Genomic DNA, 24,381 nt, shown 5'->3' on the forward strand with positions numbered 1-24,381 from the left:
GTGTGTGCTTTTCACTTTTAATCATCAATTTTTCTACCTGGAAGGGCCAGTCAGTCCCCTTTAGGATGAAATAGTGAGTCCCACCCTGAAACTCAGGCTGCAACATGGCCACCAATGATGGGGGACCACAGTGAATCCACATGGTCCTAGCCACCTCGGGCTCTCATGGCTGATGCCTCATTTGGAGCAGTCAGATTACTCGCTTCCTTACCATTCTTTCCAGCATAGCTGCGGTTAAAGCCATTTCGATTGACATGTGGCACGGAGTCAGCATCTGTCCCGTGGAAGAGTTGCTTCTCATTTAGTGTCTGGCCATTCTTGGCATCCATGGTCTTTTTCTTTGCCTGGTAGCTATTCCAGAGATCTGGATTCTGAATCCTTTCAATCTGCAAATTAATAAAGAACAATATTCTGCCAGTTCTAAGAGCACTTGCCAATATATAGCAGATGAAACATGATCATTATGTTTCATAAATAAAAGCATACTAAACAGCAAATCCAATGCCAGATGGCAGCTTTCTGCATTCAGAAATATTTTTAGATCCAGTGTTTCATAAAAACAGGCAGTGGGAAGAATGTTGGTTTAATATTTAACATTTTTATATGCTACATGAGAGCAAACAAGGTTTAGGATTTTAAGTACTCGTGACACGAATTCCACTGACCCGGCCTCCGAAACTCCTGATTTTTACATATACTCTAATGACTGTTCCTGTTGCTATCTACCTCGCTTTGCACTTTGCCTTTCACCATCTCAATTCCTCTAGGATATTAGTTGACCTAGGTGTATACTAACAGGGTGTCTAGGCAAGAATGAAATTAACTAATGAAAATTAATCTCTGGTCCAGATGGAAGAGTAGAGCATGAATCTTGAATGCTGTAGACTAAAGTAGCTATGCTTTGACCATACTGTTTAGGCAGTGGCCTCCAGGACTGGAAGAAATTGCTTGGGTCCTTGGTTGCAGATCTGCTTCTAAACTCCTCTAATCACCAATTAGTAGCAGTTTCATAAGGTTGTCCTGGGAAGAGTGAGGGGTGGCTAAAGGTGGCCAAAGTACCTCATGGAAAGGCACAAGGTAAAGGTTCCATGTTGTCCATGATGTCAGAATCTTTTCCATGTTGGAAAACTCTCAGGCCTAATACTGTTACCTGCCATCATCTGTTTTTGTTTTGTTTTGTTTTATTTTTCCAGTTTTGGGTTTCTATTTTTAATTAAGACACAATTTGTATTCTAATTCAAAGTCTCAGCATTAGCATATATGTTGTTGATCTGTTTTGTGGTTTTAAAATTATTTTTCCTTTATATTCTTTACAGCTAAATTTCTAATCTTGAAAATGCCTATACTATTTTATTTCATTTACTTTAAATTTTATCTTACTCATTTTTAGAGGCTTCAGCATTTTTTGTTTTGATATAATTCTAAATTTCTCAGTCTTTTGATTCTTAAATTTAAAAAGGTTGTTATCTTACCCTTAAAAATTTTAAACCAATTATGGCAAGTAATTTCTGAATAATCTGATTCTGTATTTCTCATGGGATAAATTCTAAGGTAAAAAAACTGCAAATAAATCTTAAACTTTATTTAGTAGGTTTATTATTAACAGCAGATGTCTAGCCAGGTTAGATTACTTTTATCAGACCAACCTTTCACCAACAACTACCAGAAGAGCTAGAGAGGGGGGAAAAGTCTATTTGAAGGCAACAAGGAATTGATGAGCTAAGATTCCAGAGAAAAGGGAAGTACAGTAAAACAGTAAAATAAGAAAACAGTAATTTCTTCAAAGTGATGAAAAAAAAAATTGCCAATCCAAAATTCTATACCCTGCAAAATATCCTTCAAAAAATGAAAGAAAAATAAAGAAATTTTCAGATAAATAAAAACAGAGAATTCATCACTACCAGATCTGCACTGGAAGAAATACTAAATCTAGATGAAAAATTATCCCAGATGGAAGCATGGAAATATAGGAAGGATTGAAGGACACTAGAAGTAAAGGTAAATATTTTGGTACATGTAAATAAATATAAACAAATTAAAAATGTTTTATTGAGTTTCAAATATAAATAGAATTAAAATGTGCATTAAAAGTAACACAGACTGAGGGATCCAAGATGGCCGATTAGGAGCAGCTCAGGATTGCAGCTCCCAGTGAAAGCACAGAGGGTGAGTGGATGCTGTATTTCCAGATGGATTTTTATTGCCCACAGACTAGGAGATTCCCAGGCGGAGGAGCCCCACGGGGTCGCCGGCGCGACTGGTTTGGCCAGTGCGGCTGCTTTGCCAGTGCCCTGGGGCGGTGGGTCTCCATACAAAATACACGAGTCTGGGCACCATTTTAGCTGTCAATTGGAGCTCCAGAAAGGCAGAGTCACCCATTCATCTGATTAAAAAGGGGACTGAAACAGGGAGCCAGGCCAGGAGATTCCCGGGAAAAAAAAAAAAACATGAATTGCAGCGCCACTGTTTCAGCCAGCGCAGTGGGTTGCCGCATGGGAAATCACACAGATGCTGGTGTCTTTTCAACAGGCGACTGGAAAACCTGGGAGAGAGTCAACAGTTCAACTAAAAAAAAAGGCTCTGAGGCAGGGAACCAGGTGATCAGGCTTGGCTGGTCCCACCCCCACAAAAAAACAGCAATTGGAAACGCTCTGGGTTGAGAGTTTCACAGCAAGCACAGCTGAACCCCAGAAGGTCCAGCTCTGTGGGGGAGGGGCATCCGCTATTACCGAGGCACTCCACAACTATGGGGGTAGTCCGTCATTGCTGAGGCAGCCTGCCATTGCTGAGGCAGCCTGCCATTGCTGAGGCAAGCCGCCATTACAGAGAGAGTCCACCATTACAGAGGTGGGCCGGCTTTGCTGAGACAGGTCTAACTACACCTATATAAACAGGACTGCAGGGAAGTTCACAGGGCAGCTGGGCGGAGCCCACAGCAGCTCAGCAAAGCCTCTGCAGGCAGATAGTGAATAGGCTGCCTCCTCACTGGGCAGGGCAGCCCTGATAAAAAGGCAGGAGCACAACAGAAACTCATAAATAAAGCCCTAACTCCCTGGGACAGAGCTCCTGGGGAAAAAAGAGGGGGGTTTATTTAGGGCTGGGTGCGGTGGCTCAAGCCTGTAATCCCAGCACTTTGGGAGGCCGAGGCGGGTGGATCACGAGGTCAAGAGATCAAGACCATCCTGGTCAACATGGTGAAACCCCGTCTCTATAAAACTACAAAAAATTAGCTGGGCATGGTGGTGCGTGCCTGTAATCCCAGCTACTCAGGAGGCTGAGGCAGAAGAATTGCCTGAACCCAGGAGGCGGAGGTTGCGGTGAGCCGAGATCGTGCCATTGCACTCCAGCCTGGGTAACAAGAGCGAAACTCCGTCTCAAAAAAAAAAAAAAAAAAAAAAAAAAAACAAAGCTGGCACTTTTAATATTGCTAATAATTTTGATATAATTTTGAAACAATTATATGTATTCTATATGATAAAGCAAGAATGTACTATTATTAAAGGCCAAAATTTCTATTGTATACAAAATGATGTAAAATATTAAGATATTAATTAAAAAATTTAAACCTCAAATTTTAATTGATAACATGAATATGGCTGGGTGCTGGGGCTCACACTTGTAATCACAGCACTTTGGGAGACTGAGGTGAATGGATCCTAGCTCTTTTGAAGTCAAAAGTTTGAGCCCAGCCTGGACAACACAGACTCCATCTCTACAAAAAAAAATTAGATGTGGTTGCACATGCCTGTAGCCCCAGCTACTCTGGAGTCTGACAGGGGAGGATTGCTTGAGCCCAGTAGTTGTAGGCTGCAGTAAGCTATGATCACACCAATAGACTCCAACTGTGATGACAGAGCAAAACCTCATCTCAAAAAAAAGAAAACATAAATACAAGTTTATGATTTTCTAGCTCTAGCCACAAAAGACTCTGGAAGTAACAACACCTCAATAGCAGTGAACACACAGAACATACAACTCTTGGTTTCTTGCTACCATTCCCCACTAAAAGGTAACAGGACTTCTTAGAAAAATTTTTGATTCCAGGCATGAGACAAAGTACAGGGTGAGCAAGACAAATCTTGTGGCAAAAAGTAAAGAAATGCTCAAAGATTAATGGTGTCATTAAAAGACATGGGAGCCAACTTCCTGCCAGCCAAATGTAGGATAATTTGTACATCTAACAGAATAATCAATGTAATTAAATATACTGATTTTTCTGAAAAATCAGGAAAAAAAATACTTGTTCTTTTAAAAATGCCAAATAATGTATATATAGAAGGAATGATAGAATTAGAAGATCACCATCCTGCAACCTCGAGTGCAATGATGGATTCAGGCAAGGGTCAACAATGGAAGTGAAAAGCAATCAGTACAAGGTTGTTGGGGAACAGGATACTCATACGCTGAAAAAGTATAATCCCACAGATCTACCGATTCCAGTGGAGAAACATGGTGGTCACCAACTTAACTAGTGATCAAACTTAGCATCATTAATAGTGGGATAGCCTTAACATCTGGGTTCCTCATATGATGTATCACCTACAAAGCATCCTTGCAAAAAAATGTTTATCTGAATTTACTCAACCCTTTCAACCTAACTCAGCTTTTCAGAAATAATAAATGATATTATCAAGAATCAGACAAATCTAGAATCTATAAAACTGGCATGGATTCTTCCACAAAAACCAAGGCATGACAGATCCAGAATGTGACACATTCTACAACAGAATTGGCATAAACTCTAAAAAATTCAGTGTCATGAAAAATAATTTTTTTTAATGCAGGAGTACTATTCTATATTAGAAGACACAAAGGAGACATATTGACCAAACAGTGTGTAAACTCAGACTGGGGTGAGAGAGGTGGAGTTATAAGAGATTTTTTTGAACAACTGGAGAAATTAGAGTATGGACTGTGTATTGGATATTACTGAATTAATATGAAGTTTTTTATATGAAGTAATAGCATTGTCATAATTTAGGAGAATGTCTCTAATTAGGAGATACTTGCTAACATAGGAGTATCATGATGTCTGCAACTTACTTTGAAATGCTTCATCAAAAACGGAGAGAAAGCAAAAGTGGCAAAATTGTTGAATCTAAGTGGAAGGTTTACGGATATTAAAAATCTTGACCATAAGATATAATTGTCATGAAGGATGACAGATCACCCATTGTTCATGTTATTTTCACAGTTCTAGGGTCCTCATGGAGGCGCCTTAAGTACTACCTACCTCTGCTTTTATTGGGTTCATACACTGAGACTTCACCTAAGATTTTATTGAAAAAAAGGGTTTCACTGCAAAAAAGTATTGAAATCAATTCTCTGACCAGGGTCTGGCAATACACAGCAGGCATCCACAGGGCCTGCTGGGGATATTGCTGGTCAACCAGAACATTCATTCATTCTTACTCAATCTGAACTTGGCATCTCATCACAATGTGCCAGTCAGCCACTACCAGTTAGTAGTAATTGGTACTTGGAGTGAGACTTAATTGTTATCTCAGAAATAGACCATCATAGAGCTGCGTATTTGAATCACACTGTTTTGGTGCCTCATAGAATTGTTCTCATTCAATCAGGCATCAGTTTTATTCAACCCGTTTTACATTTTAAAAAACAGTTGTATAAAAGTTGATGTTGAATTTACTGTGAGGATGATGTTGAGGATATTCTCCAGTACTTGATCCACAAGAGAAATCTCTCAGGAGTCAGTCTCAGTATTGTGATGAGCTGTGAGCCTCCTTATCAAATGGATTTATGGACATTATGAGTCTTGTAGCTGATGTTTACTTCTTGCTTTGTCTACTAGGAAACTCAGGGACAAATTGGTAATCTCATGTTAAACATTTTTGTGACCTAGCAGTACCTCTGTATTATCTTATTTCTCCTGCCATTCTTTTGTCTTTATCCATTCTTCTTTGTCTATTTACTTTATCTGAAGGTATGGTCTATATCTTTGTAGGGCACTTTGAATCTTTTTGAATTATTATGTGCTTAACTGCATAAATAAACAGAGTGTTGGCAGTTCAAATAGAGAGTAAAAAAAAATTTGCAAAGAGAAGAAAATATAGGTCTTACTGGAAGACTTGTTATTGTGGATCAAAGATCTCTGGCTTTACTCAGAAAGTGGTAGAACCAAAAACAAAAATGAAGGAAAGAGAAAGAGAATTACTTACATATGATGCATTAGATTTTAGAGAAGCTGATTTTTCAGTTAGATATTCAAGTGGAGATTTTTTTTTTTTTTTTTTGAGACAGAGTCTCACTCTGTCACCCAGGCTAGAGTGCAGTGGCGCAATCTCAACTCACTGCAACCTCTACCACCCCGGTTAAAGCCATTTTTCTGCCTCAACCTCCCAAGTAGTTGGGATTACAGGCACCTGCCACCATGCCCGGCCAAGTTTTGTAGTTTTAGTAGAGACAGGGTTTCACCATCTTGGCCAGGCTGGTCTTGAACTCCTGACCTCATGATCTACCCACCTCAGCCTCCCAAAATGCTGGGATTACGGGTGTGAGCCACCATGCCCAGCCTCAAGTAGAGATTTTTTAGGCCACTGGGAGTATGTTCTAGAACTTGAGTCAAAGACCCAGGTTGGTAATGTTGATTTGGGCATTATCAACATTGAACTAAGTTGAAACCAAGAAGGGTAAAAATATTCCCTGATGAGGTACAGAGACAAAAGACCCTGTAAGCATTAAGTTGTGTGGATAAAGCTAGAATTAGGAGTTTGGAAGAGAAACAGAGTATCTTTGATAATGAAAAGATTCCTCAGGGATCTAGAAATAGAAATACCATTTGACCCAGCAATCCCATTACTGGGTATATACTCAAAGGATTATAAATCATTCTATTATAAAGACACATGCACATGTATGTTTATTGTGGCACTGTTCACAATAGCAAACACTTAGAACCAACCCAAATGTCCATTAACAATAGACTGGATAAAGAAAATGTGTCACATATACACCGTGGAATACTATACAGCCATAAAAAAGGATGAGTTGATGTCCTTTGCAGGGTCACAGATGAAACTGGAAACCATCATTCTCAGCAAACTGACACAAGAACAGAAAACCAAACGCCATATGTTCTTACTGATAAGTGGGTGTTGAACAATGAGAACACATGGACACAGGGAAGGGAACATCACACAACAGGGCCTGGGGAGTGAGGGGCTAGCGGAGGAATAGCAGGGAGTCAGGGGATTGGGGAGGGATAACATTAGGAAAAATACCTAATGTATACCTAATGTAGACGACAGGGTGATGGATGCAGCAAACCACCATCATGGCACATGTATACCTATGTAACAAACCTGCACTATCTGCACATGTACCCCAGAACTTAAAGTATAATAAATAAATTTTTTTAAAAAAAGAAAATTAGTCAAGGAAAAAAAAGAATCATAATATTTCTAGAGAAGCCAAGGAAAAATATAATTTCAAAGAGCAATATCAATAATGTTTAAAAATTAAAGATGCCAAAATAATTATTTTTATTTGAGAGCAGGATCTTGCTCTGATACCTAGTTTGGCCTCAAACTCCTGGGCTCAAGCAATCCTTCCATCTCAGTCTCTCAATAGCTGGGACTACAGGCGTGAATCATCACATTCACCTGCCCAAGGTAATTATGGTAAACAAGAAAAGGGTCGCTGACTTTATCAAGGAAGCACTGTTGACCTGTGAATAGTGGGGCAGAGCAACATGGTCCTGATCTCAGGAGCCTCCGCATGGCTCTCTGTAGAGAGCTATCAAATCCAATTTTAAAGCCACATCTTTGAATTTCTATTAGCTTGTTTCACAAAGTAAATATATGTCTTTAGTGTTCTACTATCAGATTGGAATCAAATATTGTAATCGCTGACACAAGAATCTTAATGCCTCAATAATTATGGTAATAGTAGTAGAATCTAGAATCTACTAATTACCATAAAAAGTCTAATTCTGGGTAAAAAAAAAAAAAAGTTACAGGAAGGAATAAAAATGGATTTTATATAGGACCATGACGGCACTTATTCCCACCATTCAGAAACTGCATTCCAGCAGAAGGCTTACCTTCTCTATTTTGAAGTGTGCGCAGGTCTGATTAAATTGGGTCGCCACCGTGTTGTACTCAGGATCACTAGGCTTTAGCTCCACCACACAGAAATTCTGCTGCTTCATATCACTCCAGCATGCAGGGATGTCAACTGCAAAGTAGACATTTGAGGACACCCTCATACATTCCTGGTACACTCTGAAAAATTTAGTATCTGTGTTCTTGTTTTACTATCTTCCAATTCTAAGCATTCAATAAGTTCCCTATCTTTCTAGGAGAATACTTTTCAAAGTGTGGACAACAGATAACCAATATCAGAACCCAATGAAATGCTTGTTAAACAAAAAAAAAGAAAAGCCACAGATCTACTGAATCAGCATCTCTGAGAGGCAGAGCCTGTGTGTCTGCCTCTGAAATTTGGATCATACTACGATTTGAGAACTGTGGGTGCAGTATAACTCATCTGTTTTCTGTTCAGTCTCTAAGGGTCACAATTTAACAGTAAGTTATTTCCCTACAGTGTTCTAAGTAGTTGCTGTTTTGTTTATACATGGAATTTTGCCAGAACTCCCCAGCATCCCCACCACAGGGACTTCACATCTATTTTTTCATTATTCTTCATAGCGTCTTTAAGAGGCAGTTGGGTGGCGAATTTTGCTATGTGACAGGCTATGGTGACAGTTCTGTCTTCTCCTCTGCTAAGCAGAATACTATATGTGATTTATCACTTCCCCAAGGTTGCTCAGAGTCTGATGAATCTATTCACACTGATCTCACAAAAAATAAATAAAGTGTAATGGAACAAGTAAAGTGTAATTTACTTGTTTTTCAAGGGAGACTTAATCTGGTTTGAAGGTGGGGATGGCTGCCTACATAACAGCATTGCCTCCTTGGAGAATAGATCCAGTCAGAGAATCTGAAGCCTGCTTCCTGTCATGTGTGTCAATGAACCTTTTGCTCCAGGCAGTAGTGACTTCTGAGAGAAGTTCCTATAGGCTCCCGACCCTCCCCGGGTTATCAGTCAGACACAGAGAGGGACCACCCTCTGACCAGGCTTTCCTTTCTGTTTTTCCCTTTGCCCTTTTGTTCTAGAAAACCTTGGTTCATCACTTTTCCTTTAAGCCTATGGTTTTCCTTCCCCTAATTGATGCAGCTATTACCTCCCCGGCACAACTGGCTCTGGGAAGCTTATAAACTGTAGAGAACAAAGGTAAGGTTTAGCTATAGTTACCAAGAAGATGGTCATCTTCAGGCTTTTGGGTACATCCATTCTGGGTTTTCCTGGCCATAACACAAGCTCTTTAAGCTCAGAGACCACATTTTCTAGTTTATTTCACTAGTGTTACATTAATTTTTTTTCTATTTGAAATTCTGATGTATGTACAAAATAGTGTTATACCCAAAGTAAGTACGAAACAGTAGATGACAAGTATGAACATTTAACTCACCTTTGGATTTTGTGAGGCGCTGAACAGATAAACTGTGAAGATTTCCACATGTGGCAGTGTATGTTTTCAAGTTCACTGTGTAGTACTGATCATTAATTTTGATATCAGTTGTTTCTTTCTTTTCTCTCCTTGCATCCTCTAATTTCAGGTTGGTTATTTTGTCAAAACGATAAAAAGTGTTATTGTCATTATACTGCCATTCTATAAACTCACTGATACAATCTGCCCGGTATTCCTGTTCTTTGGCCAATCGAACTCTCTTGATCATTGCCTCAATTTCATCTCTGGCCTGCATCACATCTCTGCTAATTCCCAAAACCTTAATCAAAGGTCTCTTATGGTCCAGGGAAATGGTAATATTTAACTTCTTCTGCAGCTCATTCAACTCCTGATACTCCTTTTCATCAAAGTCTTTGATGCACTCATCTTTACTGGTGTAAGGCCACTGTTCTTTTTCAATCAGGTCTTGTAGCCAGGAGATAGTGTGTTCCACACACGTGACATTTTCACCACACACCTGAAAAGTTGCTGATTCTGTTTTCTTTTCCAAAACCAAAGGATTCTTTTCTGGCGGAGATTGCTTTGAAAAGCCAAAAAATGCTAAAAAGAAAAGGAAGATTAGATTATTTCCCATGTGACATCAATGTTTGGAACATGCATTTCATAAAAACAACTCACATGCAATTTTAGCCATCACAGATGGTTGGGAAGACATCTGAGTCCCTTCTCTTTTTTTCATGTTTGCATAAAACACAGCCAGTATTTGAGGCAGAAAGATTACAACTTTAACTTTTTTCACAGACTGGGCAGATCCTTTTTGGACAAAGTCTTCAATGGCATCAATTATGGCTTCAGCAACCTTATCTGGGTCTTGTTTGGCACTTCCTGGAAAATCAAATAATAAAATTGCTGAACAACAAAAAAGACCAAAGTGGAAGGCTGAGGAATAAATTAGGGTTTCCAATGCTCAGAAAATAAATGCCCACTCCTCAATTCTTCCATCATTGTGGAATTTTCTAACAAAGCATCAGCAAACACTTTTGAAGTCCTAGATGGCAGTGAAGGGTTTTTGTTCCAGGATGTCAGGAAGCCCACAGCCTAGCAATGAACAAAGGACCCAGAAACCTGACTTTTGGTGTCTGACATTCATATCTACCCTATTCGACTGACCCCAGCTCATTGTGTTCCTCCTCTCCTATTACAGAGCACAAGTAGTTTTTCTTCTTAGCTCACTAGTGTCCTCAAAAAATTCATAAAAAGCAGATGCTAATATATGTTGACTTAACATATGTTTTAAAGATGAAAATATTTTTATGGATCAGTCATCACTTGATTTTACACATGTATCCTTATTCTCCCAGGTATCTCTAGGAACTTGATTTGAACTAAGCAAAATTTAGTAAGACAACCGGTGCTATAGGCTATTTGTTATCATCTATAATTTTTTAGACACAAGTTATCTATCAGCCTCCAAGAAGTCTTTTCCTCCATACTCAGTGAGATTTTAGCTGACCAGCAGGGTTCAAGGTAGCCACCTGGGGCAGAGCATTTCCTGTTTTCAGTATATTCCATACCCTCCTTCTCAAGTCATGAAAGTGACAGCCTAGGTAAGATCATGAAAAGTTCCTTTCCAGCCATGGGAACAGTCCCAGATGAATAACAGCTGGCAAAGTCACATGATGGGCAATGTAAAAGTTCCTTGGCCAAGGTGGTATGACAGACGAAAAGCCCACCTGGCTAACTGTTGTTGATGGTTCCCACCACTATTGCAGAAAAAGAATAGGCTTCGTTGACTTGGTTATGCAGACAATTGTGGGAATGTAGACAAACCCCACATAAAGTTAACCAAGGAGGCTTGTTTGGTTTTTTTTAATCAGATGATCAGAGAAAGAGGGAAATTTACAGCTTTTGCAAAACTGTAATTTTCCCATGGCATTTGGAAGAGTTTATACGGACACAGTTACATTCATTCACTCTCCATAAACATCTACCGTGTCCTATCACTGGCTCAGTACTCATTAGGTACTTATTAGAACACAGATCATGTGATATGTGTGGATGTGATATGATTGGAAGACTGGAGTTTATTGAACTTAAGTGTAAACATTGTTTGATGATTTAGTTAGTGATCAATAGGTGAAATATGGAAAATTGAGGGAAAGGTTATGCCAAATGTAATGGGCATATGTTCTGTGTGGCATGGATGTGGAATAGACCTAGTTTTGAGGAAGATAAATCCGGAGTGGTGTGGAGGAGGCATGGAGTAGAGAGCCCAGGTCTAGTTAGGAGGCTATAATAAAAGTTTAATCAAAAGCCAAGAGCTGAACAAAAAGAGGAGGCCAGAATGAAGAGCAGGGTATAGGGATTGAGGAACTATTTGGGAGGTAAAATCAGGAGGCCCCAGGGACCAGCTGGGTTTGTCCTTGGCCTTTCCCTATACCTCTTTTGCCATATATATACCTTCACTATATTATGGTTCATGTTATAGTACTTCCACACATCCAGTACTTGAGGCAGAAGGACAACAACTTTAACTTTTTTCACAGACTGGGCTGACCCTTTCTGGACAAAGTCTTCAGTGGCATCAGTTATGGCGTCAGCAACCTTATCTGGGTCTTGACTTTTCCCTCTCCTTCTTTTGCATTCACATACCTTCACTATATCACGGTTCATGTTGCATTGCAGTTGTTTCTTTGCATGCCTGTCTCTCACACTGGGCTCAGTGCTCCTTGTGAAATGGATCCTTTTCTTAGTTATCTTTCTATCTCCAGTGCCTAAACATGGTGCCTTGCGGATGCAGGAACTCAGTAAATATTCAACCAAATAATTCCTAAGCTAATGAAGATAGGAGTGATGAAGAAGGTAGAGTCGAGGACGCTAAAGGCCAAGTGATGCTTTTCACATGATTGGGGATATAACAGTAAGGGCAGGTTTGGGGAGATGACAAGGAATGGGAGTTTGGAGTCTGTGCTGAGCTTAAGGTGCTCACAGGTATTGCTGACCACCTACTCTCTCCCCTTATGCAGGTGTCTTGAAGGAACAGGGAAGGAACAGGGAGAAGGCTCCTTTAACTTCCAGAGGCTGTCTTGATTGCAGTCTTAATTCAACTTATATACACCACTAAAGGAGAAAGCTTCCAGATCTGTCAGTCTCAGGACCAGCTCAGGTGGTGATAAAGATAGGTAAAGAGGACATGCAATGACTATATAGAAGTCCATAAAAGACACCCACTAATCGTGATTTATCTGTGCAGACCAGCAATGCAATCAGGTCAGTGGAAGAAACAACAGGATTGCAGTAGCCCAGAAATGCTCAAATGTGTACCTATTTATACAAAACTAAAGCTACATTCTTTCCTTGTTTCTTCTTTTGACTCCACCAGGGACTCCTTCAGGAAGGTCTGTAGCACCCTCTAGGCTGCCTGCTTTCTTGGCCCAATCAATCGGACGCGGAAACCCAGACTAGAGCTTGGAGAAAAAGCAGATGGAGACAGAGACTGGGAAGTCATCGGTGGGTGTCCATAAAAGATAAGTAGAGAGATGACAGACAGACAGATAGATAGATAACTGATAGAGTGAGAGAAAGGAAAAAAGTTAGCTAATCTGCTAGGAATAGATGATACTCTAAGGGGAATAAACAAATAAAGGGATCAAAAATTACACTTTAAGAAATAGAAAAGTTGTAAAATAGATATAGAATTCCATCATAGAACATTATAAAGAATGGTACAGAATTACAGGCATGGATCAGAGGATTAGAAGAAGGCTCAGAAATTGACAAGGATGGTTAAGTTTATTGAGGCTAAACTTTGGGAAAGCCTAGAATGCCAGCCTAAGATTCAAACTTAGATTCCCAAGCAAAGGAATGACAGATCCAAGGCTGAGTATTCTTGCACTGGAACCAGGCAGCTCCATTCACTTCAAGCTTAAGAATGCATACCTCCCCTGACCAGCTCTCTTGAGGAGACCAAGCAGGAATTCCTAAAGAGCTCAAAGAACACCACCTAACTAATGATAAACCCAGAGCACTATCCTTATATATGAAAAATCATGCTATCATTACATAGTCTGAGAAAAAAAAGAAAAAGCAAGTAGGCTGGAAAGAGGAAAGTGGATAGCTGAGTTTCTGACCCACTAGGTTCTGGTGACTGAGAACCTTCTACACAGAAATGCCCTGAAGCCAAGTGACACAGCTGACTGTTGAGCTGAGGCCTGAAAATATTCCTCTGGGAGTCAGCTAGAGTGAGGTGGAAGTTGATGTACTAATATTCTCCTTGGAGAGGGGACAGAGGAGGATGCTAAGGACGGCATAATGGAGAGTATGTAGGGAATGGATAAAGGGGAGGTAGCTGAGCAAAGAGAATGAGGAATGGCCCTTCCATTCTCTCCCTTCTCTTCTCGGCCGTACTTTCCCTTTCCTTCTTTCTGTCTAACATTCTAACACTCTTCAGTTTTCCTGCATTTTGTTCCTCTTTTACTCAAACTATCCACAGGCTTTGTCATTCCGTTGGGAGTTGCCTTACAGGGAGGAAGCTGTCTACTCCTAGCTTAACGGCTGCTGCCCTGGCTCAGACTCAGCACTGACCACATTCACACTCAGCTCCAAATCGGAGGGAAAGTAGACACCTTAGGATTTAGCCTTGACAGCCAGAGGCTACAAACCTGTCCCAATGGCTGGGAGGCAAATGGATGAGTAATTTCGTTTTTCACACTCCTGTAAAACACTGGAAACCGATCTCTTGACATCATTTCCACCAATTACATGAATGATATTCTTGCACCTCAACAATCCACCTCCGGTGATTACATAATCATGTTTGCGCTGCTGAGCTGGGAAACACAGACAAAAAGATGCACAATTGGTATATGTTGAACCCATCATTTGTTTAGAAAGCAAAATGTGTAACTTGGCAAGCAAGCATTTTGTGAATTAAAAAAAAAACTACTGAAATACTATCTTTGATGGAATGTTATGACTTAACTTCACTTTTTAACTGTGAGATTACTTTTCACTTCTAAGTCTCTGTGGTTGGAATTCTTTAGTAAAATGTATAATTTAAAAATTACAGTGTTGTCTCCCGAATCCCAAGACTTTTCTCAGCCTCTCCACAACCTCCCACACAATTACAACTTAGGACCAAAAAAATGAATGCACCTTACCTTCCTGAGAACATTCCATTTCTACATTTTGTCCAGCACATTCCAAAATTGCTTTGGAGACCCCTACATGAGAAAATCAAGATGATAACAAACATGAGTAAAAAGCTACTATGGTATATTTGGATCAGAAATATTATCTAAATCCATTCTCCATCATCAAAGGAATCCTCTAATTCAGTATTGCTGATGACAAAGAAGAAAATTTCATAAAATAAACATTATTAATTATGGGAAACCCTGTTAACATAATTTAAAAGTTATTAATATTAACAAGCCAAAGTTACAAAAAACAGTTTGGCTATAGAAACCCCCCTTCAGAGTATCTACTGTTAACTATTGCACTCATCAAAATTGTACACGTACCTGCTTTGAGATTAAATGAGTTTGATGTTGAATTTACAATCACATCTGCCTCTTCTTTGGTGATATCTCCAGAAGCCACCTGGAAGATGATAGGACCAATCTTCATTTCATGCACACCTAAATTAGGGATAGAAATAGTCCCATAAAAACCTGAAAAGAAATGAAGTGAAGTCAATAACCCAGTCAGCCATAGCAAGAGTGACTTAGGTCTCCTGCTCACATGTGGCCCTCTTGTATGTCTTCCCTCTCTCTCTCTTTCTGTGACCTCCGGTTTTTAACCTGGCCCTGCCCCTCAACCCCAGTGATGATCTGTTTAAGAAAAAATAATTAGAAAACAGAATCCATACCAAACATGAACTCTGGTGCTGGCCAAGGTGAAGTTAGCCCACTATAGCCTATCTCTCTTTGATTACAACTAAAAACAGGACAAATATAAAAAGCCACTAACCAAGAGGTTGAAAAGTTAAAATAACAGCAGACAGATTGAAGAAAGAAGCCTACACCTGAAGAAGAAATCTGCACAGGGCAGTGGTTTTCCATTTTGTTCTGTTTTAAAATTTTTCCTCTTTTCTCTCCCAGCTTTGACCCAAGGGTGGCCCTAGTCTCATAACATAATATTTAAAATGTCCAGTCTATATTCCTAAATTGCTTGTCATATAAAGAACCAGGAAAATTTGACCAACCCTTAAGGATAAAGAAAATCAACAGATGTCAATCCAGCCAGGCACAATGGCTCACGCCTGTAATCCCAGCAATTTGGGAGGTCGAGGTGGGAGGATCACTTGAGTCCAGGAGTTCGAGATCAGCCTGAAAATGTGGTGAAACCCCAACTCTACAAATAATACAAATATTAGCTGGGCATGGTGGCACACAACTGTAGTCCCAGCTACTTGGGAGGCTGAGGTAGAAGGATCACCTGAGCCCCCAGAGATTGAGGCTGCAGTGAGCTGAGATTGTACCACTGCACTCCAGCTTGGGTGACAGAGTGAGACCCTGTCTCAAAAACAAATAACAAAAAAAGATGTCAATCCCAACCAGCCACGATGGCTCACACCTGTAATCTCAGCACTTTGGGAGGCCAAGGCAGGCGGATCACTAGAGGGTCGGGGGTTCAAGACCAGCCTGGCCAACACGGTAAAACCCCACTCTACTAAAAAAAAATACAAAAATTAGCCAGGCATGGTGGCACACACCTGTAATCCCAGCTACTTGGGAGGCTGAGTCAAGGGAATCACTTGAACCCAAGAGGAAGAGGTTGCAGCAAGCCAAGATTGCACCACTGCACTCCAGCATGGGCAACAGAGCAAGACTCCACCAAAAAAAAAAAAAAAAAAAAAAAGATGTCAATCCTAAAGTGACCCAGATGGTGGAATTATAGAAGACTTTGAAGCATCTACTATAACTATGAGCCATGAGGCCAAAGTAAACACATTTGAATGGATGGAAATGATGTGGAATGAATGGAAAAACAGATGTCTCTGCAGAGAAACAGAAACTATTTTTTAAAATACCACAAGGAACTGGAGAAACAAGAACAAACTAAAACCTAACTTAGTGGAAGAAATAACAAAGATCAGAGCAGAACTAAATGAAATTAAAGCAAGCAAATAAAAAAGATGAAAATGAAACAAAAAGCTGGTTCTTTGAAAAGATAAAGAAAATTGATAGACTATTAGCAAGATTAACGAAGAAAAGAAAAGAGAAGATCCAAATAAGCTCAATTAGAAATGGAACTGGAGACATTACAACCTATACCACAGAAATACAAAAAGATCATTCAAGGCTGCTATGAACACCTTTACTTGCACAAACTAGAAAATCTAGAGGAAATGGATAAATTCTTGGAAACATACAACCCTCCTAGATCAGTTCAGACAGAAACAGAAACCCTGAACAGACCAATAACAAGCAGCAAGGTTGAATTAGTAATATAAAAAAATAGCCAAGAACAAAAAAGTCCCAGACCAGATGGATTCACAGCTGAATTCTACCAGACATTCAAAGTAGTAGTACCAATCCTATTGAAACTATTCCAAAACACAGAGAAAGAAGGAATCTTCCCTAAATCAGTCTATAAAGCCAGCATTACACTTATAACAAACCCAGGAAAGGCCACAACAAAAAAAGAAAACTACAGACCAGCATCCCTGATGAACACAGATGAAAAAATCTTTAACAAAACACGAGCTAACGGAATCCAACAGCACATCAAAAACAGAATACATTATGAACAAGTGGATTTCATCCCAGGGATGCAGGGATGGTTTAACATATGCAAGTCAATAAATGTGATACATCACATAAACAGAATTAAAAACAAAAACCATATAACCATCTCAATAATGCAGAAAAGGAATTTGATAAAATCCAACACCACTTTATTATAAAAACCCTCAACAAAATAGGCATAAAAGGAACATACCTCAAAGTAGTAAAAGCCACATATGACAAACCCACAGCCAACATCATGTTGAATGGGGAAAAGTTGAAAGCATTACCCCTGGGAACTAGAACAAGACAAGGATGCCCACTTTCACCACTGCTATTCAACATAGTACTGGAAGTCCTTGCCAGAGCAATCAGACAAGACAAAGAAATAAAAGGCATCCAAATTGAAAAAGAGGAAGTCAAACTGTTGCTGTTTGCAGATAATAGGATCGTATACTAGAAAACCCTAAATATTCATCCAAAAAGCTCCTAGATCTGATAAACAAATTCAGTAAAGTCTCAAGTTACAGAATCAATGTACACAAATTAGTAGCTCTGCTATACATCAACAATGACCAAGCTGAGACTCAATCAAAACACAATCCCTTATACAATAGCTGCAAACAAATGAATAAATAAAATACCTAGGAATATTTTAACCAAGAAGGTGAAAGATCTCTACAAGGAAAACTACAGAACACTGGTTAAAAAAATGACACATACAAATGGAAACACATTCCATGTTCATGGATGGGAGTAATCAATATTATGAAAATGACCATTCTGCCCAAAGCAATCTACAGATTCAATGCAATTCTCATCCAAATACCAGCATCATTCTTCACAGAACTAGAAAAAAAAATCCTAAAATTCATATGGAACCAAAAACGAGCCCATACAGCCAAAGGAAGACTAAGCAAAAAGAACAAATCCGGAGGCATCACATAACCCAACTTCATACTATATTACAAGGCAATAGTTACCAAAACAGCATGGTACTGTTATAAAAATAGGCATGTAGGCCAATGGAATGTAAGGCCCAGAAATACTTAAAATACTTAAAATCATCTTCAAGAAAGCATATAAAAATATAAATTGGGGAAAAGATACCGTATTCAATAAATAGTGCTGGGAAAACTGGCAAGCCACATGTAGAAGATGGAACTGAATTCCTATCTCTCACCTTCTATGAAAATCCACTCAAAATGGATCAAAGACTTACATCTAAGACCTAAAACTATAAAAATTCTAAAGGATAACATCGAAAAATCTCTTCTGGACACTTTGACTTAGGCAAAGAATTCATGACTAAGACCCCAAAAGCAAATGCAACTAAACCAAAAATTAAAAATAGAACCTAATTAAACCAAAAGGCTTCTGCACTGCAAAATAATCAACAGAGTAAACAGACAATCTACAGAGTCGGAGAAAACATTCGCAGACTATGCATCTGACAAAGGACTAGTATCCAGAATCTACAAGGAACTCAAACAAATCAGAAAAAAAAAAAAAATCAAAAAGTCAGCAAAGGATATGAGTAGACATTTCTCAAAAGAAGGTATGCAAACAGCCAACAAATATAAGAAAAAAATGCTCAACATCACTAACCATCAGAAAAATGCAAATTAAAACCACAGTGAGATGCTACCTTACTCCTGCAAGAATGGCCATAACTTAAAAGTCAAAAAACAATACATGCTGGCATGGATGTGGTAAAAAAGGGAACACTTTTACATTGCTGGTGGGAATGCAAATTATTACAACCACTATAGAAAACAGTATGGAGATTCCTGAAAGAACTAAAAGTAGAGCTACCATTCAATCCAGCAATCCCACTACTGGGTATCTATCCAAAGAAAAATAAGTCATTATATGAAAAGTTATACACACATACACAAATGTTTATAGCAGCACAATTTGCAGTTCAAAGATATGGAACCAATCTAAGTGACCACCAACCAACGAGTGGATAAAGAAAATGTGCCATATTATATACGTATACACCATGGAATACCCTTCAGCCATAAAAAGTAATAAAATAATGTCTTTTGAAGCAACTTGGTTGGAGCTGGAAGCTATTATTCTAAGTGAAGTAGCTCAGGAATGCAAAACCAAATATCCTATGTTCTCACTTATACGTGAAAGCTAAGCTACAAGGATGCAAAGGCATAAGAATGATATAATGGACTTTGGGGACTCAAGGGGGAAGGTTGAGGGGAGTAAGGAATAAAAGACTACATACTGGGTAAAGTATAAGCTGCAGCAGGTGACAGATGCACTAAAATCTCGGAAATCACTACTAAAGAATGTAACCAAAAACTACTTGTACCACCAAAACTATTGAAATAATAATAATAATAAAGTTCAAACTTTAAAGAACTAAAAAATTTTAAAAAGAACCAAATAGACATTTTAGAAACCCTTGCCAGAGCAATCAGACTTAAACAATCAACTTAAACATACGTATCTAAAATAAAGCATTCATTGGATGGGTTCAATAGCATAGTAGAAAAAGACTCAGTGAACTTGAAAGTAGGTCAAGATAAATTATCCAATCTGAAGAACAAGAGAGAAAAAAGATGAGGGGTCGTCATGGGGAGAACAGCTCCACAGAGACCTTGGAACTCTATCAAAAGGCTTAGCACCACAGTATTGGCAAACAGGAAGAGACATGAAATAGATCAGTGCACAAAAAGGCATTTAAAGAGATTACAAAATTTTCCAAATTTGGTGAAAGACATACATTTTTATATTCAAGAAGTCTCGGTGAACCTCAAACAGGATAAACTCAAATACAGGCAACAACAAATTTGACAGAGGTGAAGCATTTAGTTAGTATTCTCTCTCTAATTTATCTATTTTGGAAAATACATGTCACATTCTCCTCAGGAAATAGTAGTCTTGTCATTATGTAAAACCCATTGTACAGATTATATAACTTGGCCTGCCTTCCCTTTTGCTTCAGATTATATAAACATGACCAGTGTCTTACATGCTCAGGTATATGAAAGATAACTTAGTATCATTTGTTACTCGATTTTTTTCATAAAAATCATCACTACTATCTTTTACCTGTCAATGAAAAGTTACTTAGCAACTAGAAATCACTTCTCAATTTAGAAGCTTTACTTAACCTTGTGTATCTTCAGGCTTTGGAATTTTGTCACTGACGAGATTTCCATTAGCCCTTCTGGCAAATTCATCTGAAAATGCCTGAAATATAAACATAGTTTTTTAATAATTACACTCCTCAGTAGTTGAATAAATTGGAATCATCAGGGCATTTGATCTTGTATGCATATACTCATATTTGGGAGATAACCATTCTCAAACAGTATTATTTCATTACAGATTTTGAAAGTTATGAAAACAATCCATAGGATTTTGTTTCTATAAATGTGTCTTATGAAAGTATCAAAGATGTGGACGAAGACATAAATACAAGGATATTCATTACAGTGCTATTCAGAATAGAGAAAAAGTTAAAAATTCAACAGGGAAAAAGTTAAATGTTGGTGTATCCATATGTTGAAGCATTTAGTAGTCATTAATAATCATATTTTCCAATAATTTTTTATTTTTAAATAAACAAGATCTTGCTGTGCTTCCCAGGCTGGTGTGTCGCTCACAGTTCTCTGCAGCCTCGACCACCTGGGCTCAAGCAATTCTCCCACCTCAGCCTCCCAAGTAGCTGAGACTAAAGGCATATGCCACCATACACAGCTAAATTTTTTGTTTTTTGTAGAAACAGGATCTCCCTATGTTGCTCAAGCTGGTCTTGAACTTCTGGCCTCAAGTGATCCTCCTGCCTCAGCCTCCCAAAGTGCTGGGATTAAAGGTGTGAGCCACCATCCCCAGCCTCAAAGAATATTTAATGAAATAGGAAATGAAAGAGAAGGATATTAAATAAAATAATACATAATCACAATCCCACTTTTATTTATTTGTTTGTTTATTTATTTATTTATTTATTTGAGAAGGAGTCTTGTTCTGTTGCCCAGGCTGGAGCGATCTTGGCTCACTGCAACCTCCACCTCCTGAATTCAAGTGATTCTCCTGCCTCAGCCTCCCAAGTAGCTGGGCCTACAGGTTCATGCCACCATGCCCAGATAATTTTTGTATTTTTAGTAGAGATGGGGTTTTACCATGTTAGCCAGGCTGGTCTCGAACTCCTGACCTCAGGTGATCTGCCCACTTTGGCCTCCCAAAGTGTTGGGATTATAAGCATGAGCCACCACTCCAGGCCAATCCCACTTTTAAAAGTATATATGTAAAAAAGTAGGCTGATATAAAATCCAACTAAAGAATTTATGCATTTTGCATTGTTCAAGTTTCCTACAGTGAACATGAATTACCGCAATAGTCAGTAAAAGCAAATAACTTGCCAATTGAAAAAACTATTGGTTTTTACACAAGGTCCCAAACACTTCCATTTTTAATTTCCCATTTGTACCAAAAGAAGACGGGCTAGAGAGTCAAGATTTTTGGAGCAAGTAGCTGGTGTATGTATTCTAGTGCTAATAGACCTGTGAATTTCTTCTTTTTTTTGGCCTGTTGTTGACCCTCCAAAATCATCATTTTCTTCCTCCTTGTTAACAAGCAACGGATATTTTTGTTGGGGAAAAAAAAGTAACATCTTGGCTAAAGACGAATGCAATAATGGAAGAAGGACCCAGAGAGACAGCAGAGCAAAGATCTCAGACTCACAGGCCTCCAGGGGTCAGGTAGGCATGGCATATGTGTAAAGGTGGAGTGATCTGACTATGCAGAACTAGGGACACCTATCACTCAGCCATAGAAAACTTTTCCTGTTCCAAGCAGGAAGCCATGTTTAATGTGCCAGAAGATTTGAAGTTTTAGGTAGTGGTGGATATCTAGAATTTTATGTAAAACTTTTGATTTTTAAATGTTAGCAACTGATTGAAAAAAAATTTTTAAATACTCTAAATAAAGCATGCCTAGAGGCCACATTCAAATCACAGGGCTGCTGCTTTGCAACCACTGTGTCAGTCTCCACCTACAAACATCTCAATAAGCTTTGCTGATTTTTTTGGTGAAAATGTAAACAAAGTTTAACTGTCTTTAAACGTCTAAACAGAAAAAAGTGTACCAGCCACAAACAGAGAATTTCAAATGGCACTAAAGGTAACTGTAGAGACTAATTCTTTTTACAAAGTACTTGCAGAATACCCTGAGTCTTTAGGAAAGAAAATGAATGCTGAGGTTGCATGAAAAGGAGTGATATTTGAAGGTTCAGATCTATGTCACAGGACTCATGCTGGATTCAATCAGCCATTAATTCAAAAACAGCCGTTCGTGTTTCTCATTTAGTTCACTTTGTGTATCTAAATCTTAGCTCCAAAGTAACTGTGATTTACAGGAGGGAAAGTATATGGCTACTTGTCCTGTTCCATGATCCACATCACCTCACACAATGCAAGTCATAGGGAGATTATTTTAAAAGCAGAAGAGTAACTAATTATACAGGACAAGTAAATGGACCACATATTTTACTTAGGTCGTTTGGCTGCCTGATCAGAATTCAGGTTAGATTTACTTGCTTCCAGAGAACTTATAGGTAGTATCTAGCACCACAGAAAAATTAAGTATTACCTACAAATTCAGATGGTCCTATGATCCACAGATAACTCTTGGGTTACTGATTTTAATCTGTTTGATCAATTTTTGCAGTATCATGAAGCTTCTCAAACACTGAATGTCATCTACTTTATTTGATTAAGTAAAGACTTGGAGTGCAGGGATAATGGCTTAAATGCCTGTTGTGCTGCCAGAATGCTGAGTCCAGTGGCTCTCCCACAGCTAATGCTCAGTAAATGTGAGCTGAATGACGGACTCATGACTGATGATGGTTCTGGTGTTTCTGATTCCAACTCTCCTACTCACATGGGAATGTGCTAATCCATTCTAACCATACTATTCACTTGTATCCTATCCTGACATCTTCCTACTTAATTTATACTATGTATTAAAATTTCTATGTCCATATGGAGAGGAATCCTATAGTCAACTCCATTGTAATATGTGGGCCTTATTTGGAACCTGATTCAAACGCAAAGATGTAAAAACAAACCATTTATGAGAGAGTTGAAAATTTGAGAATTTATCTGATAATTGGTTAAATAAAGGAATTATTGTCCATTTATTTTAGGTTTGATACAGTCTTGTGTTTACGTTACTTCTTAAAAAAGAATTGTTATTGTTTAAAATAAATGTTGAATTGTTTATGGATAAAATGATATGTCTGGGATTTGCTTCAAAATAATATAGAAGGAAGGGAAATAAATGGAGCTAGAGACCAAACATATTGGCCATAGGTTGATAACTGTTAAAGTTCAGTAGGTACAAGGGACTTCATTATGCTATTCTGTCTACTTTTGGATATGTTTAAATTTTTCCTGAATAGGAAGTTAAATTTTTTCTACTTCTATAGCTTATCTGAAAATTTGTCATGCTACAACTACTATACACTACTTCCTTACTTTCCTGTATGGGGAAATAAATGAAAAAAACATCCCATTAGACCAAAAAGACATTTGAAAAAACATTAGGTCTCAGTTGCCAAAATAATCAGAAGTGAGTGACACTGTACCTGAATATTTTCTTGATCACTTGGGTGCAGCAGAAAGTGAACCTCTTGTAAAGTTTTCAGCTGATTCTTCCTGCTAAATTTGAACACCTCCGAAATGATTAATTCAGCAAATATGGTTTTAGGAAATCCCAAGTTTCCTGTTCCTATTGCTGGAAATGCAATTGATTTTAAGGACAAGCTCTCAGTGATCTCCAAACATTCTCTGATTATGTCTTGCATGATCTGAAACACACAAAGCACATCCTTATACATCTTGTCTAGAAATGGAAGTTAGAAGAAAAAGGATAAGAATTTAGCAACTTTGTGACCTCTAATACTCCTTTCAACAGTGATTAAGGACAATCAGAAGAGGAAAGAAAAATACAGAAGGAGGCAAGGAAAAGGAAAAGAGAATGTAAGAGACTTAAACACATTCAACAATGAAGGAAAGAAGCAAAGCAACCACTGTTCTTTTCCTTCATTCTCTTCCATTCTTCACACCCTCCTCTGGCTTTCTTCATTAAGCAAGTCATAATATTATCGTCAGTAACCCTTCCCTGAGCTCCAAT

At 38.5% G+C, this 24,381-nt stretch overlaps 1 protein-coding gene and 1 long non-coding RNA gene across 7 annotated transcripts in view; one reads left to right on the forward strand and one right to left on the reverse strand.

Annotated features, from left to right (window-relative positions):
- Window positions 1–24,381, reverse strand: part of PARP14 (poly(ADP-ribose) polymerase family member 14) — an 86,594-nt gene that overhangs the window by 36,077 nt on the left and 26,136 nt on the right. For 5 of the 6 annotated variants that reach the window (XM_032267734.1, XM_032267735.1, XM_032267733.1 and 2 more), the window contains 9 exons: window positions 23,834–24,055; window positions 20,358–20,436; window positions 15,016–15,165; window positions 14,653–14,715; window positions 14,155–14,322; window positions 10,172–10,378; window positions 9,494–10,093; window positions 8,063–8,196; window positions 212–386 (listed from right to left, as the gene is read on the reverse strand). In XM_032267734.1, the coding sequence (XP_032123625.1) occupies window positions 212–386; window positions 8,063–8,196; window positions 9,494–10,093; window positions 10,172–10,378; window positions 14,155–14,322; window positions 14,653–14,715; window positions 15,016–15,165; window positions 20,358–20,436; window positions 23,834–24,055 (1,798 nt within the window). The remainder of the gene's footprint in view (window positions 1–211; window positions 387–8,062; window positions 8,197–9,493; window positions 10,094–10,171; window positions 10,379–14,154; window positions 14,323–14,652; window positions 14,716–15,015; window positions 15,166–20,357; window positions 20,437–23,833; window positions 24,056–24,381) is intronic. The other variant, XM_032267732.1, reaches the window with a different exon arrangement.
- On the forward strand, window positions 8,192–14,434 carry LOC116542676. Its single transcript, XR_004265316.1, has 2 exons — window positions 8,192–8,546; window positions 12,876–14,434. It is a non-coding gene; the product is annotated as an uncharacterized LOC116542676 (long non-coding RNA).

Source organism: Sapajus apella, unplaced genomic scaffold, assembly GCF_009761245.1.
Source record: "Sapajus apella isolate SASKATOON/1434 unplaced genomic scaffold, GSC_monkey_1.0 scaffold171, whole genome shotgun sequence".
Taxonomy (NCBI): Eukaryota; Metazoa; Chordata; class Mammalia; order Primates; family Cebidae; genus Sapajus; species Sapajus apella.